Below are 16691 nucleotides of genomic sequence, written 5' to 3' on the forward strand. Positions count from 1 at the left end.
GATGCTGGGGATGGAATTTGTGACCTCAGGCTCTGAGAATCCAGTCCTTTTTTTTTCTGCTTTTTTTTTTTTTTTTTTGCCTCCAGGGTTATTGCTGGGCCTTGGCACCTGCACTACAAATCCACTGCTCCTGGAGACCATTTTTCCCATTTTGTTGCCCTTGTTGTCATTATTATTATTGTTGTTATTGCAGAGAAAAATCAAGAGAGGACAGGAGACAGAGAGGAGGAAAGACAGACAGCTACAGACCTGCTTCACCACCTGTGAAGTGACACCCCTGCAGGTGGGGAGCCAGGGGCTTGAACTGGGATCCTTACACTGGTCCTTGCTTCATGCGCTTAACCCTTTGCGCTACCACCCAACCCCCAGAGAATCCAGTGCTTTATCCACGGGGCCACCTTCTGGCCCACAAGAACGGATTCTTTTACAGTTGACTATACTTAGTCAATGATGCGTAACACACTGTGTGTTCTGAGAGGTCCTGTACTCTTTATGCTGCTAGTAATACTTCCTTTATATTTATTTATTTATTTATTTATTCCCTTTTGTTGTCCTTGTTCTATTGTTGTAGTTGTTGTTGTTATTGATATTGTTGGATAGGACAAAGAGAAATGGAGAGAGGAGGGCAAGACAGAGAGGGGAGAGAAAGACAGACACCTGCAGACCTGCTTCACTGCCTGTGAAGCGACTCCCCTGCAGGTGGGGAGCAGGGGGCTCAAACCGGGACCCTTATGCCGGTCCTTGTGCTTTGCGCCACATGTGCTTAACCCTCTGTGCTGCCGCTAGTAATACTTCTTTATCATGTACCTACTAAAAGGAATTCAGGGGCTGGGGAGATAGCACGATTGCTCTCTGCAAAAGGCTTTCATGCCTGAGGCTCTGAGGTCTCAGGTTCAATGCCCAGCACCACCATAAGCCAGAGATGAGCAGTGCTCTGGTATCTATCTATGTATCTATCTGTTTATCTTTCATTAAAAATAAATAAAATGGGGAGTCAGGTGGTAGCGCAGTGGGTTCAACACAGGTGGCACAAAGCTCAAGGACCAGTGTAAGGATCCCAGTTTGAGCCTCTGGCTCCCCACCTGTCCTATCTAACAGTGACGACAACAATAATAACTACAACAATAAAACAACAAGGGCAACAAAAGAATAAATAAATAAAAAGAACATAAATGTTTAAAAAAAAAAAGGGGGGCAATTATGTATAAAAGTGGACAGATAATTGTAGAGATGACAGTTGGTCCATAGCTACAACCTTAGGGGAACTGTGGTGGCTTGCAGTGGGGAGACTGAAGATTCAGAACTCTGGTGTTGGGAAAGGTGTGGCTTTAAACCCCTGTCGACATGTAATTCTGTAATATAAAAGATAATAATAAGGGTGGGGGTAGATAACATAATGGTTATGCAAAGAGACTCTCATCCCTGAGACTCCAAAATCCCAGATTCAATCCTCCGCACCACCATAAGCCAGAGCTGAGCAGTACTCTGGTAAAAACAAAAATTAAAAAAATAAGAAAATACGAAAAAAAAAAATATATATATGTATGAACTTGCATGGAAAAATTTTTTTTTAATGAGGGTGGGGGTAGATAACATAATGGTTATGCAAAGAGCCAGTCATACCTGAGAAGCTCCCAAGTCCCAGGTTCAATCTCGTGCAGCCCTATAAACCAGAGCTGTCTGTGCTCTGCTAAAAAAAAGAAAAAAAAAAAAGACTTCCTTCCCAGATCCAGAAAAAACCTGCAAATCACAGCCAAGTTTTAATTCAGCCCAGATGGCTGCAGTGCCGCCAGGAGCCGCCAGGGGCCGCCACCACCCGCGCCGCTCTGTGCGCGCCCTGCGCGGAGCACGAGAGGCTGCGGGATAGACGAGCGCCGCGCAGTGCATCCTGGGTCGGCGTAGTCATGGCCGCTCGTGTCCTTTCCACCTGTGTCCGCCGGCTGCCTGCGGCCTTCGCGCCTCTGCCCCGGGTCCCCACCCGGGCCGTGGCCCGGACGCTCAGCACCTTCTTGTGTTCCGGGGGGCCCGGGCCCGCGCAGCCAGCGTCGGTGCTCTTGCAGGTAACTCGCGATGACTTTGCGGGGTTTGCAGGGGTCAGGGGTGCGGGGAGAGGGGTCCGCGAGCCGCTGCCCCGAGGCGCCGGGCTGACCTCTGACCTCTGACCTGCTGGCTGGCGGCTGCGGGGCGCTGACCCCTGGGTCGCAGCCTCGTGGGTCTGGCGGCCCCCGGCTCGAGTCCTCGCGTGGAGGTGACAGTCTCCCGCCTGTGCAGAGGGGGCCTGGCTGCAGCCGCCTTCAGAGCCCATGATTCCCTTCCTCCCTTCCTGCCTGCCTTCCTTCCTTCCTTCCTTCCTCCCGTTCTTCTTCTTTTTTTTTTAAATCAAAGAACTGCTCAGCTCTGGCTTAAGGTGGTGCTAAGGATTGAACCTGGCACCACTGATTGCCTCAGGCATGAAAGTCTTCCTGCATCACCATTACGCTATTTCCCCAGTCCTAGCGATTTTCTTTCCTTTGCCTTTTCTTCTGACTCCCCCGATTTCCCTCTTAAGTACCTTTTGTTAAGACTGAGACTATATATATATATATATATATATATATATATATATATATATATATATATATATATATATATATTCCATTTTGTTGTTCTTGTTTTTTACTGTTGTAGTTATTATTTCATGTCGTCGTTGTTGGGTAGGACAGAGAGAAATGGAGAGAGGAAGGGAAGACAGAGGAGGAGAGAAAGACAGACACCTGCAGACCTGCTTCACTCACCGCCTGTGAAGGACTCCCCTGCAGGTGGGGAGCCGGGGGCTCGAACCGGGATCCTTAACTCCGGTCGTTGCGCTTTGTGCCACCTGCGCTTAACCTGCCGCGCTACCGCCGGACTCCCCAGACCTTTTTTTTTTTTTTTTTTTTTTTTTACTAGATCACTGCTCAGTTCTGGTTGATGGTGGTGCGGGGGATTGAATTTAAGAGCTTGAAGCCTCAAAATTGAGGGTCTCTTTACAGAACCATTATGTTACCTCCCCCTTTACCCCACAGGCCGCCCCCCAGACTGAACCTCTTTGGGGCGATTGTTTTTATCATCAGCTGTGGAAGGGATAGGAGATCCCTTGAGTTCCTGCTTCTGCTTTGTAAGTTCCCCTGGTGTCTCTCAACTGCAGGCTTAAAGTAGGATAGACTTTCAAGGTCAAGGTCAAGGTGAGATGTGCCCCCCCCTCAACTAATAGATTTTGTGCCATACAGGTTTCAACTTCATATGTTAGAATGGAAAAAAAGAAATGCAGATGCTTGGGCCTTAGTGACTAAGATCAGTCAGAGGTGGAGCCAGATGTGTCCTAGAGGGCTGTGTCATGGTTCTGCAGAAGACTCTAATGCCTGAGGAGGCTCTGAGGTCCTAGGTTCAATCCCCTGCACCAGCATAAGCCAGAGCTGAGCAGTGCGCTGGTATAAAAAATAAAAAGAGTTTAAAAGATTCATTCAAGGGAGCCGGGCGGTAGCACAGCAGGTTAAGCACCATACGGTGTGAAGCGCAAGGACGGGCATTAAGGATCCTAGTTTGAGCCCCGGCTCCCCACCTGCAGGGGAATCGCTTCACAGGCGGTGAAGCAGGTCTGCAGGTGTCTGTCTTTCTCTCCCCCTCTCTGTCTTCCCCTCTTCTCTCCGTTTCTCTCTGTCCTATCCAACAACGATGACATCAGTAGCAACAACAACTACAACAACAATAAAAATAAGGGCAACTAAAGGGAAACTAAATATAAGAAAACCAGAAAAAATAAAAAGATTAATTCATTTCATATGAAAGAGAGGCCCGAGCATCGTCCTGGGATATACATTGCAAGGGATCAGACTCAGGCACCAAATCTGTCTACTCTGCAGTGTCGTGGGCAGGGAAATATCTCCCTTGTACAGTGCGCTGCTTTGCCATGTGGGACCCAGTTGTGTGTCCCCCCCCCCATTCCATTCCCCCTTGAAGATAATTTTGCTGCTGTAGTTTCTTTCATTCTCTCTCTTTGCCTGTCTCTAAGTAAAATCAGAGGTCCTTGTTGAGAGCTCCCGAGTCTTCCGTTCTGAGACTTGCCTTCAGCCTTAAGCTAAAACGCTGAGTTACCCCTGTTCTTGGCATGTTAGAGATTTGATTCTCTCTCTTTTTTTAACAGTTTATTTTTTTTAATTTTTAAAATTTATTACTATATTTATTGGATAGAGACAGCCAGAAATCACGAGGGAGGGGGGTGATAGAGAGACAGAGAGACACCTACAGCCCTGTAACCAGGTACTCCACTGCCTGGCCCCGTTTTACTTTTTAGCAGCCAGTGGAAGCTAGTAAGCCCGAGGTTCTGAGTTTGACCCCTGGCAGCAGATATGCCGGAGCGATGCACACACTCTCTTTGGGGTCGGATTAGCCCCTTGTGTGTGTGGCCTCACAGTGAGCTGCCTCTCGGTGTACCATACCAGCTCCCAAGAAAATGGGCTTCTCAGGAGTCGGGCGGTAGCCCAGCGTGTTAAGCGCAGGTGGCGCGAAACGCAAGGACCAGCGTAAGAATCCTGGTTCCAAGCCCCTGGCTCCCCACCTGCAGGGAAGTCGCTTCACAGATGGTAAGGCAGGTCTGCAGGTGTCTGTCTCTGTCTTTCTCTCCCCTCTCTCTATCTTCCCTTTCTTTCTCAATTTCTCTCTGTCCTCTCTAACATCAACATCAGTAACAACAACAAGAATAACTACAACAAAAATAAAAAACAAGGGCAACAAAAGGGAAAATAAATATATATATTTAAAAATAAAGTTGGGGGTAGATAGCACAATGGTAATGCAAACAGACTCTTATGCCTGAGGCTCTGTCAGGTCCTGGATTCAATCCCCCGCACCACCAGAAGCCAGAGCTGAGCAGTGCTCTGTTAAAAAATAAATAAATAAAAATAAAAGAAGCTGGGCTTCTCTGCTGCACTCTACCTTGTTTGTGAGTCTTCCTGAGCAGATGCACACACAGCCTGGAGGCTGAACAGAGCCCTCAGCTGGTCCAAACGAGGCAGAAGAGGCCCACTGACTCCTCCAGAGTTTGTGAAAGTCCCCAGGGCTATGACTCTGTCCCCTAGTGACCATGATTAAAATCAGGATCAAAATCAGATGTGGCGGCTGCTCAAAAGCCCTAAGAGCTGGGAGGGAAAGACACACGCAGGCATTTTCACAACTGTCCTGTTTCCTTCTTGTCTGGCTGCAGGTTCCAAACAGAGTCTCCCAGCTGTGCCGCCGGCAGTACAGCCACGAGCCCCCTCTGACGTTAGAAGGAATCAAGGACCGTGTTCTCTATGTCTTGAAACTCTATGACAAGATCAACCCAGAGAAGGTACTTGGTGTGGCTCAAATGTGTTCGTTCCTTTACGTGAGTCAGCAGACTGTAAGACTCAGAGGGTCTGAAAGGACATTAAGTAGGAAGGCTTGTGCCTCCATCCAGACACTCAGTGCATGTGGACGTCTGAATGTGTGCACTCTGAGGTCTACAGTACCCACCTTAAAAAGCAAAGAGTGGGGAGTCAGGCGGTAGCACAGCAGGAAAGATCCCAGTTCGAGCCCCCAGCTCCCCACCTGCAGGGGAATCGCTTCACAAGTAGTGAAGCAGGTCTGCAGGTCTATCTTTCTCTCCCCCTCTCTGTCTTCGCCTCCTCTCTCCATTGCTGTGTCCTATCTAACAACGACGACATCAATAACAACAACAATAATAACTCCAACAATGAAAAAGAACAAGGGCAACAAAAGGCAAAATAAATATAATTTTTTTCCCTTAATTTTACAGCTTTATTTAATTACTAATAATTTCCTTGTAGATATCACAGAATTTTTACCAAGTAATGTTCCAATAAAAATTATGCATTAGTACACACATAAGTTTGTTCAACAAATATGTCTCTGTAGATCCAAACACATGACTAGGTCTAAATTGGAAGTACCTAGTCTTCACTCATTATAAGTACATTTCTTGTGCCAGGCGGTGGCTCACCTGGTTAAATGCACATGCTGCAATGTTGAAGGACCCGAGTTCAAGCCCCTGGGCCCCACCTGCAGGGAAGAGCTTCACCAGTGATGAAGCAGGGCTACACTTATCTCTCTTCCTCCTGCAAGGGGAACGCTTTGCAAGTGGTGAAGCAGAGCTGCAGGTTTCTCTCTGTCTCTCTCTCTATCTCTCCTTTCATTCATGATTTCTGCTTGTCTCTCCCCACTAAATAAATAGATAGCACAAAATAAAATGGTTTAAAAATAAAATAATTTAAAAAAAAAGTACTTTTCTTTTTTTTTTTTCTTTTTTTCTTTTTTTTTTTTTTTTTTACAAATAAGCCTTTTCTTTGTGGGAAGGTCAGGGTTTCAGAGTATCTTTGGTTCATACTTTCTGATAGCTGAGGGTCCAAATGTCCATCAAATGCTATCCATTTGCAGCAGCAAGAGAAGACAACTGCAGCTGAGCAGCGCGCTGCAAAAAGAAAGAAAGAAAGAAAGAAAGAAAGAAAGAAAGAAAGAAAGAAAGAAAGAAAGAAAGGAGGGGGGCCTGGAGGGGGCACACTGGGTTAAGCACACGCAGATTCACGCACAAAGACCTGGGTTCCAGCCCCCGGTCCCCACCTGCAGCGGGAACGCTTTACGAGTGGTGAAGCAGGCCTGCAGGTGTCTTGTGCTCCTCCTTCTCTCCCCGCCTCCCTCTGAACTTCTCTCTGTCCCATCAAGTAAAACAGAGAAAGGAAAGCATAGTGCACTGTCCAAGCGAGCTGATTTTCCTGCTACAGAAATACCACCTCTTTTAATTTTTACTTCAACACGCTTGCAGCACTGTTTCACCACTCATGAAGCTTTCCCCCTGCAGGTGGGGACTGGGCACTTTTTAAATTTTTTTTTTTTTTTAATTGGACAGACAGAAATCAAGAGGGAAGGGAGTCGGGCGGTAGCGCAGCGGGTTAAGCGCAGGTGGCGCAAAGCGCAAGGACCGGCATAAGGATCCCGGTTCGAACCCCGTCTCCCCACCTGCAGGGGAGTCGCTTCACAGGCGGTGAAGCAGGTCTGCAGGTGTCTTTCTCTCCTCCTCTCTGTCTTCCCCTCCCTCTCTCCATTTCTCTCTGTCCTATCCAACAACGACAACAATAATAATAACTACAACAATAAAACAACAAGGGCAACAAAAGGGAATAAATAAATAAAATAAATATTAAAAAAAAAAGAAATCAAGAGGGAAAACAAGGGCAATAAAAGGGAAAAATAAATATAAAAGAAAAAATCAAGAGGGAAATGGGAGATGAGGGTGAGCAAAGGAGAGACACATGCCCCACGGCTTCACTCGCAAAGCTTCCCCCTTACAGGTGGGAACCAGGGGCTTGAACCCAGGTGCTTAAACTCTTATTATGTCATTCAAAGCACTTATCAAAAACGTGCAAATTGCATCTGTCGTTGAGCTTTGTAAATGTTTACCAGTTCAACGCGGCGAAGTTGACGTATGAAGCACACTGATCATGTGCCAGTACAGATTAAATGCATCATCTTAGTTCTGGCTCTTCACTTGCATAATATGGAACGCTCTATATTTAAAAAGAAATATTTTCTGTGAATTATTATCCCCACCCCCCCACCCCGAGCATAAGCTCTGGCTTATGGTGGTGCTGTGGATTGAACCTATGACTTCAGAGTCTCAGACACGAAAGACATTTGCAGAGCCATTATGCTGTCTCTCCCACTCACAAGAAATACCTTTTTTTTTTTTTTTGCCTCCGGGGTTATCGCTAAGGCTTGGTGCCTCCACTACCAATACGAATCCACTGCTCCTGGAGGCTATTTCTTCCCTTTTGTTGCCCTTGTTGTTATTGTCGTTGTTGAGTAGGGTGGAGAGAAACTGGGGAGCCGGGGTCTCGAACCGGGATCCTTTTGCTGGTCATTGAGCTTTTTTTAAAAAAATACTTTATTTATTTATTCCCTTTTGTTGCCCTTGTTGTTTTATTGTTGTAGTTATTATTGTTGTTGTCGTCGTTGTTGGATAGGACAGAGAGAAATGGAGAGAGGAGGGGAAGACAGAGAGGAGGAGAGAAAGATAGACACCTGCAGACCTGCTTCACCGCCTGTGAAGCGACTCCCCTGCAGGTGGGGAGCTGGGGTTCGAACCGGGATCCTTATGCCGGTCCTTGTGCTTTGCGCCACGTGCGCTTAACCCGCTGCGCTACAGCCCGACTCCCCGAGCTTTTTTTTTTTTTTTTTTAATTTATTTATTCATGAGAAAGATAGGAGAGAGAGAATCAGATGTCACTTTGCTACATGTGCTGCTGGGGATCGAACTCAGGACCTCATGGTGGTTGATAATCCAATGCTTTATCACTATACCACCTCCCGGACCAAGGTCCTTGAGCTTTATGCCATGTTCGCTTAACCCTCTGTGCTACCACCCAGCACCCCCGAAGAAATACTTTCTATAGGACGGCTAAGCTCCACTGAACCCCCCCCCCCCCCCCGTCACTCACAGAAACAGGTGCACTCATGAACCGAATGGTGTTTTCTGTCCCTTTGCTGCAGCTCTCAGTAAATTCCCACTTCATGAAAGACCTGGGCCTAGACAGTTTGGACCAAGTGGAGATCATCATGGCCATGGAGGACGAATTTGGTAACTTACAGACTTGTTCTTGGTTGTTTCTTGCATGGATCAGACGTAGAGAAATAGTGGGTGTCTGCATTGGGATTGGACTCGGGTATAAACTGTAGTGCCACCCCAAGCAGTCTGACAGGGTGCCCTGTGCTACTCCTGGCTCAGCTGCCCTTTACATTTAGCCAGGGGGCTTCAGGGTGCTACTTCCTCACCCCCAAAATAGCTCCTGACACCTTCGCACCCCTCCTGAATTGTCCACGCTTAGTGTGCCTGGGCACGTACATACACCTGGCCCCTGGTTTTATTTATTTTACTGGATAGATAGAGACAGAGAAATTGAGGGGGAAGGGGAGATAGAGGAAGAGAGCCAGAAAGACACCTGTAGCCCTGCTTCACCACTCATGAAGCTTTCTCCCTGCAGGTGACGGGGACCTAGGGCTTGAACCTGGGTCCTTGTGCCCTGTAATGTGAGTGCTTAACCAGGTGCGCCACCACCTGCCCCCCCGTTAGTCTCCTTAAGGAAAGTTATGTCAGTGAGACCTTGTGGGCTCTGCAGCTCTTCTTTTGGTGTGGATCGCCTGAAGAGGAAGGCCAGAGACATTTGCACAAACACTCCCCACACTAAGCAGATTCTCGCAGCATTTGCTGACTTGAATGATATTAAGGGTAGCATTGGTATGGGGTTCCTTTGTGACAGAAGAATTATGCAATAGTGAACGTGCTGCAATCCATTGACGTGGCCAGGGGGTGGCGGACTTGGTTAAGCGCACTAATTACAGTGCACAAGGACTCAGGTTCAAACCCTTAGTCCCCACCTGCAGAGGGAAAGCTTTGTGAGTGGTGAACCAGGGCTGCAGGTGTCTGTCTCTTACCTCCATCTTCCTCTCAATTTCAGGCTATCTCTATCCAATAAGTAAAGAAAGATAATTTAAAATACATACATATATATATATATATATATATATATATATATATATATATATATTTTTTTTTTTTTTTTAACCAGAGTACTGCTCAGCTCTGGCTTATGGTGTTGCGGGGGATTGAACCTGTAACTATGGAGCCTCAGGCATGAGATTCTCTTTGCATAACTATTATGCTGTCTACCCCCGGCCTGGTACAGTTTATAATTTTATAATGTAAAATTCAGTGGATTTCAGTTTTTTTTTAAGAAGTTGAAAGTCTTTTTTTTTTTGGGGGGGGGGTTGTAGATATCATAATGGTTATGCAAAGAGACTGTCAGGCCTGAGGCCCCAAAGTCCCAGGTTCAATCCCCACACCACCATAAGCCAGAGCTGAGCAGTGCTCTGGTAAAAATGGATAAATAAAGAAATAAAATATACCTAGAAGTTTTACAGTATAAAAATGAATTTTCTGTTAGGCGAATTTCATCTTGAAAAAAAGAGTCAACTGTTCATTACGTTGGCTGGTAGCAATGTGTAGAACTACCTTTTCATTTCTGGCCTAAAGATCCGTTTCCAAACTGAAGACCATTACATGGCTCAAAACTTGAGTGGGATTCAGGGCCACTGGACAGTGTCAGTGGTGCTGTGGGTATTTCCAGAGGTGGCCTGACTTCCCTCTGCCTCACTCACGCATTGCTGTGCTTCTTCTTTTAGGGTTTGAAATTCCTGACATAGATGCAGAAAAGTTGATGTGTCCACAAGAAATCGTAGATTACATTGCAGATAAGAAGGATGTTTATGAATAAACTATCAGGTAAATACTGTGATTTCTAGGCTGATACTTCCCAATAGAGCTAGCCTCTCTGTGGTCCTTTACAATCAACTCAGGAACAAAGTATCTACACGCCAAGGAGAAAGACTGGCCTCGATGCTGGGGACTTACGTGTGCAGAGCCCAGGCTGTCCATGCTTGAGACTCTTGGCTCTGCTCCTGGTGCAGCCTGTACTGTGTTGCCTCTCTGGCTTCTGTCTGTCTGTCTGTCTGTCTGTCGTGTAGTAAACCAGTGAAAGAAACACAGCTTGTTTTGTATCCGCCAGATCCTGTCTCTTCACTGAGAGGACCAGGAAGAGCCCAGCAAGTGTCTGCGAGTGAGAACATTATGGCATCGTCACTGACTTTGACAGAGTAATGCTGTCTCGACATGTATTTAAATCATCTAGGTGTTTTTGCCTTTTGAAAATAAATCTGTAAGATAGACATGTTTTCAGTTTTTTTTTGTTGTTGTTGTCTCTATTTTTTAAAACTTTTATTATTTATTTTTTAAATATTTTATGTATTTATAAATGAGAGGGAGGAGAGAAAGAACCAGACATCACTGTGGTACATGTGCTGTAAAGAATCGAACTCGGGACCTCATGCTTGAGAGTCTAAAGCTTTATACACTGTGCCACCTCCTGGACAAGTGTCTGTATTCTAAGGATACGTGTTACAACAGCCACAAGAAGTGTCTTAGGTGGCCGGGTGGTGGTGATCCTGGTTGAGTGCACATATTACAATGCAAAAGGACCGGGGTTTGAGCCCCCAGTCCCCACCTACTGAAGGAAAGTTTTGCAAGTGGTGAAGCAGGGCCGTGGGTGTATCGCTGTCTATCTCAGTTTCTGTCTCCCCTCCTCAATTTCTGGCTGTTTCTATCTAATAAAGCGCATGTGGCAAAAAAGCACAAGAACCATCTTCAGGATCCCGGTTCAAGCCCCCGGCTCCCCACCTGCAGGGGACTCACTTCACAGGCGGTGAAGCAGGTCTGCAGGTGTCTTTCTCCCTCTCTGTCTTCCCCCTCCTCTCTCCATTTCTTTCTGCCCTAACAACAATGACATCAATAACAACAACAACAATAATAATAAGCAAGGGCAACAAAAAGGGAAAGTAAATAAATAAATTTTTTTTAAGGTATCGGGAGCCGGACTGTGGTGCAGCAGGTTAAGCACACGTGGCACAAAGCGCAAGGGCCACCAGCGTAAGGATCCCGGTTCGAGCCCCCAGCTTTCCACCTGCAGGGGGTTTGTTTCACAGGTAGTGAAGCGGGTCTGCAGGTGTCTTATCTTTCCCCTCCTCTGTCTTCCCTCTCTCCATTTCTCTATCCTACCCCAAAACAACAGCAATAACAATGACAATAAACAAGAACAAAAAGGAAAAAAAGAATTTTAAGTGTCTTGGTATCTGTCAAACATCAAAATTAAGTGTGTGTACTGTACATCTAGAGAAAGATATGTCTAGTGAGAATATGGGTACTATTCATCTCTATTTTTTTGCCTCGGAATATCGTCACTGGGGCTCAGTGCTGGCACTACAAATCCAGTTACTGGTGGCCATTTTTTTATTCAATAGGACAGAGAAATTGAGAGGGGAGGGGGAGATAGAAAGGGAGAGAGAGATACCTGCAGACCAGCTTGACTGTTCCTGAAGAGTCCCTGCAGCAGGTGGGGAGGTGGGGTAGAACCAAGTCCTTCTGCACCACCTGGCCCTATGGCTATTCTCACAGCTGGTGATCTCAGGTGAAAAGGAGGCACTCACTTGTAGCCATGTCTTGGTGGAAATCTGAAAGATTTCATGATGGGCAGGATCACATAATGGTTATGCAGAAAGACCCTCATGCTTGAAGGTGGTTCCAAAGTCCCAGGTTCAATCTCCTCCTGCACCACTACAAGCCAGAGCTAAGCAGTGCTCTGGTTAAAAAATAAAATAAATTCCTGATGAGAAAGGGAAAAGAGGGAGGGATGAAAATCAGAAGACAAATGAGCCTGAGAAGGAGGAGATAAAAAAAAAGGGTGTGATAGTCAAGGTGGCTTAGTGGGCAGAGGGCCTGACTTGCTTGCCTGAGTCCCCAGGTTCAACCTTGGTACCATCTATGCCAAAGCAGTGCTCTGGTCTCTCATCAAGCAGGTATGTCTTTTTTTTTTTTTAATGAATAGAGAAATTGAGAGGGGAAGGGGAGGGAGGGAGACACCTGCAACCCTGCTTTACCACTCGTGAAGCTTTACTCCTGCAGGTGAGGACCAGGGGCTTGCACCTTGGTCCTTGTGCACTAGTGTATGCACTTAACCAGGTGTGCTATTGCCTGGCTCCAATACATATACATACATATATATTACATAGAGTTTTTATTTATTCATGAGAAAGAACCAGACATCACTCTGGTACACAGCTGCTGGGGATTGAACTTGAGGCCTCATGGTTGAGAGTCTAGTGCTTTTTATTATTATTATTATTAAACACCAGAGCACTGCTCAGCTCTGTTTTGTGGTGTGTGCGGGGGATCAAACCTGGGACTTCAGAGCCTCAGGCATGAGAGTCTCTTTGTCTAACCATTATGCTATCTACCCCTACCCTGAGAGTCTAGTGCTTTATCCACTGTGCCACATCCCCAAACCACGATATGTAAGTCTTTAAAGCCAAGGAAGTACATGGGATGAACAGCTAGGAACAGTCTTATCAGGAGAGTCAGGCCAGAACAAAAACTATTGGGAAAAGCTGAAGGGTAAATCCCAGTTGGCAGAGGGCTCCCAGGGACTCAGCTCAACTTCCTCCAGCACAGACGAGCTACGGAGACGTCTCCTGGACAGAAGTAGGAAGGAGCCATTGCGCCTCTTGTCTTTATGACTGTGTGGTTTGTTGGAGATCCAGTGTTTAAAAGGACTCTCTGTTGTTAACTACCTGCACAAGCTTGTCCCCAGAAGGGGCAGTGAACTTAGTATTCAGGCTGGCATTCTCAGGCTCCTGAAATGCAAACTCAGAATTATGCCACGTGTGAAGGGAGAAGATTCTGGAGGTGGCCATAACCTCTTATTCATTCCTCCCTTTCTTTCGAACCTAAGAGCATCACTTCAATATTATGAGGTATCAGAGCCATGGAGGGCCAGTGAGGTCAAAATCTTCAGAAACATTGATTTAAAAAAAGGGAGAAATTGCAGTGTTGGTGCTGGGTCAAACAGTTCTGACCCTCTGGAGTCCCCCTCTACGCTTAAGGGTCTGTGTTTTGACCTGTTCAGGTGACAGATCCCTATTACTTGGGCGGAGCACGGGCAGCCCCATCTAATTCTAATCCTGTTCTTGAAGCCATGGAGATCAGCAGCAGCAGGAGAGGGCAGCTAAAAGGGCCGTTTCTGACTGCCCAGTTGGTTATTCTGACTAACGCTGGGTAGATAAAACTAAATCCTTTTATCAACTGTTTTCAGCAGGAACAAATTTGGATACTCTGAAAGCCAAACAAGATACTCTGAAAGCCAAACAGATACTCTGAAAGTGGGGAAATGGCTCTGAGCTTGGTTCCAAAGATTGGTTCATCCCCAGTACAGACTAGACGCGTGAAAGAATTGGAAGGCCAAGAGAGACATAATTAATTATCAAACTTTAATTGATAAGACTAATCTTACAGGATAAACAATAAGACAGCTAGTCAAGGTTACACTTTAAAAAAAGGAAAAAAAAAAATCCAGCAGCGCAAATCTAATAGACTAACGTTCATCTCCTCTCAAACAGGCATTGGGTTTAAAAACAAACCAGAACAGAGCGTACACCACAGGGAAACATGGTACTTACGGATACTGTTAAATAATTCTGCAGAACTCTTTTTAAGAAAAGAAAACGCAAGAGGCTCACAAACTGCCTGGCACAGGTCAAGTTTACCGGATGTTCGGCACAACAGAGGGCTCCTGGCCGCTTCAGAGAGGTCACCTGGCCCTCGGAGAGGGACAGGGACCAATCCTAACTGGAGGTGACACCGCACAAAGTCTGAAGACAAAAGGACTACCCTTTTCCTAGACAACAGGCAGGCGTGAACAGAGGCGGGAGCGAGAGGAACGGTCTCCCTCACAAGATGGGGGTGCAAAGCAAGCTTCTCCTCGCACGGCCCTTGGCACAGTCTACCCCTTGCCCTCCTCTGCCTGGGCAAAGAGAGGGTGGGCTATGTGCCGGTGTACAGGCCGGTTCCCCCAGGCACATGGTTGAAGTCAGAGGAAGGCCAGCTCCTTCTGTGGAAATATGGCAACTTGTCAGGTACGATGGGGAGAGTGGCAGAATGCGTCTCTTTGCCCCTCAGAAGGTAAAGCAGCAATTCGGGAGCCTATGGAAGGCTTCGCTGGGGTCCTGCTACATCCACAAATCTGCACCCTCAGCTCAGTTCAGCTGCATTCAGAGTGCTAAGCCTGCGAGCAGAAGGCCCGATGTCCACTGAGATACCTCAGAGTGCAGAGCTGCCACGGCTCACTGGCCTACGCGGTGGGCAGACAGACACAAATGGCCCAGAGAGTCGGCCCTGCCCTGTTGCCCCAGGAAGGGGAAGAAAGTGGTGATGTCTACGGGCCAAGACTTGTAGGGGGACCACCAGCGCAAGTTCTGGAAGAGACAGCAGTCTGTGGGAGCTCAGGGAAGCAAGCTCCCCACCCCCTTGAGATAGCTCTTCCTCAGTCACACACAGTGGGGGGTGAGGGGAGCCCAGGACAAGAGCTGAAGGCCCTGACAGTGAGGGCTGACTGCTCAGACACCATCCTGAGGAGGAACTTAACACTGTGACGCCACCAGCAGACTGGGCCAAAAACATGAAGAGACTGCTCAGGGCACTGAGCGACGAGAGTGAACACTGCTGTGACCCAGACATAGCGAATGCTATGACCCAGACATGAGCGAATCCTTTGTCTGGCGCCACCCAACCCTGCTCCCCCCACCCCCACCCCTTGGGAGGCTTCCACCAAAGGCCAGGGAGCCAGGGTCCAAGATCCTTCTAGCAGACTTAGCGAGTTCTGCAAAGCAATACTCAAGACAGCTCTGTACGAAAAGGTGTCATTTACACTGTTATTTATATATATATATATATAGTATCTCAGAGTAAGGAGGAAAAAAAGCACCATTTTACTGAAACAAAATCACAAGACTCACACAGGCTTTGGTCCTGTCTGCAAGTGACCCCAGCCTGAGCAAGAAGCAGTTTGGCCCTCGGGGAGCAGGGAGACTATGGGACACACGCTCTCACTGGGAGGAAGGGGTGTGGATGGGGCGGGAGGCCACGGGAAACGGGCTAGGACTCTGAGCAGCACACCTCGAGGCCAGCCTGAAGACAGGACACGTCTCCCTTTGGGATGGGGGTGCTGGACAAGAACGGGATCCAGATGATGGTACAGATACCCGGATGGCCACGTACCCACATGATGAGTACCGGGTGTGTGCCAGCTTCCTCTGTAGATGTGTCAAGTGCAGAGGCCTTGGCTCAGGGATCGGACAGAAGAGCTGTAGTCACTGGTCCTTCTTCAAGGGACGGGTAGTGCCCTTCACAGATGCACTGCACACCCCCCCCCCAAGAAGCCAGAGTCAATGTTCCTGCCCAGATGTGAAACGTGGCGCTGATAGCACCAGGAAAAGCTAGAGTTGGTCTATCTGGGCTGGATTCCTGAACTACAGCTTGGGGAGGGAGGAAGGGGAGGAGGGAGACCTTCGAAGGTCATCATTAACTGGCTCACAAGGAACAGTCATCTCAGGCGAACACATGCTAATATAGTTCACAGAATGGGGAGGGGGTGGGGGGTTAGACACACAGCCTAGAGTCCAAAAAATGTGACGTTTGGAAAAAAAAAAACTCTCACCAAACCTTACTACGGAAAGCCTGCAACTGGGGAGAGGAGAATCACAAGAGACAGCAGCAGAGAAACAGCCAACAGCACAGAGAGTAATCATTCACCAAGAGACTTGCCCTCATGTCGGAATCGAGTCGGAAGGAGGCGACAGAAGTCCACGTGTACACAGAACGCAAGGGCTAAAACCAGAGGAGGGCGAGCTAATCGCGAGAGCAACTTATCCCATGTCTGGATGATGTCTAAATCTGTTGGCGACCAACCCACTAGGTCAGGTGGTCTTCTTACAGAGAAAGGCAGCATCTCTGGACCTGGGGTGAAGGACACTTGAACATAATGCATGAGCACAAGGACCAAATGGAGAAGCATAATCGAAGGGGTCATTGGACTGCGTGAGAATTTCTGGAAGCTTTCACAAGAAACAAAGTAGCTGGGCCTGTGGCTCTGTGGCCGCTCCTCCTCCTAGGGGCCTGTGGGCTGGGAGCGGTGGCCCTGGAGTCGCACGCCCCAGGCACATCCAGGCCAGGCTGGGTCCTCACAGCCGGCTCAGTGAGA

General features: G+C 47.5%; 1 protein-coding gene across 1 annotated transcript; it reads left to right on the forward strand.

Annotated features, from left to right (window-relative positions):
* The first annotated feature begins 1865 nt into the window (after positions 1-1865).
* On the forward strand, positions 1866-10773 carry NDUFAB1 (NADH:ubiquinone oxidoreductase subunit AB1). The gene is made up of 5 exons (XM_060172813.1): positions 1866-2060; positions 5222-5347; positions 8542-8629; positions 10231-10330; positions 10614-10773. The coding sequence occupies exons 1-4, from the start codon at positions 1905-1907 to the stop codon at positions 10320-10322; spliced, it is 462 nt and encodes a 153-aa protein (XP_060028796.1). The 5' UTR covers positions 1866-1904; the 3' UTR covers positions 10323-10330; positions 10614-10773.
* The last annotated feature ends 5918 nt before the right edge of the window (positions 10774-16691 follow it).

This window comes from Erinaceus europaeus, chromosome 15 (assembly GCF_950295315.1).
Source record: "Erinaceus europaeus chromosome 15, mEriEur2.1, whole genome shotgun sequence".
Taxonomy (NCBI): Eukaryota; Metazoa; Chordata; class Mammalia; order Eulipotyphla; family Erinaceidae; genus Erinaceus; species Erinaceus europaeus.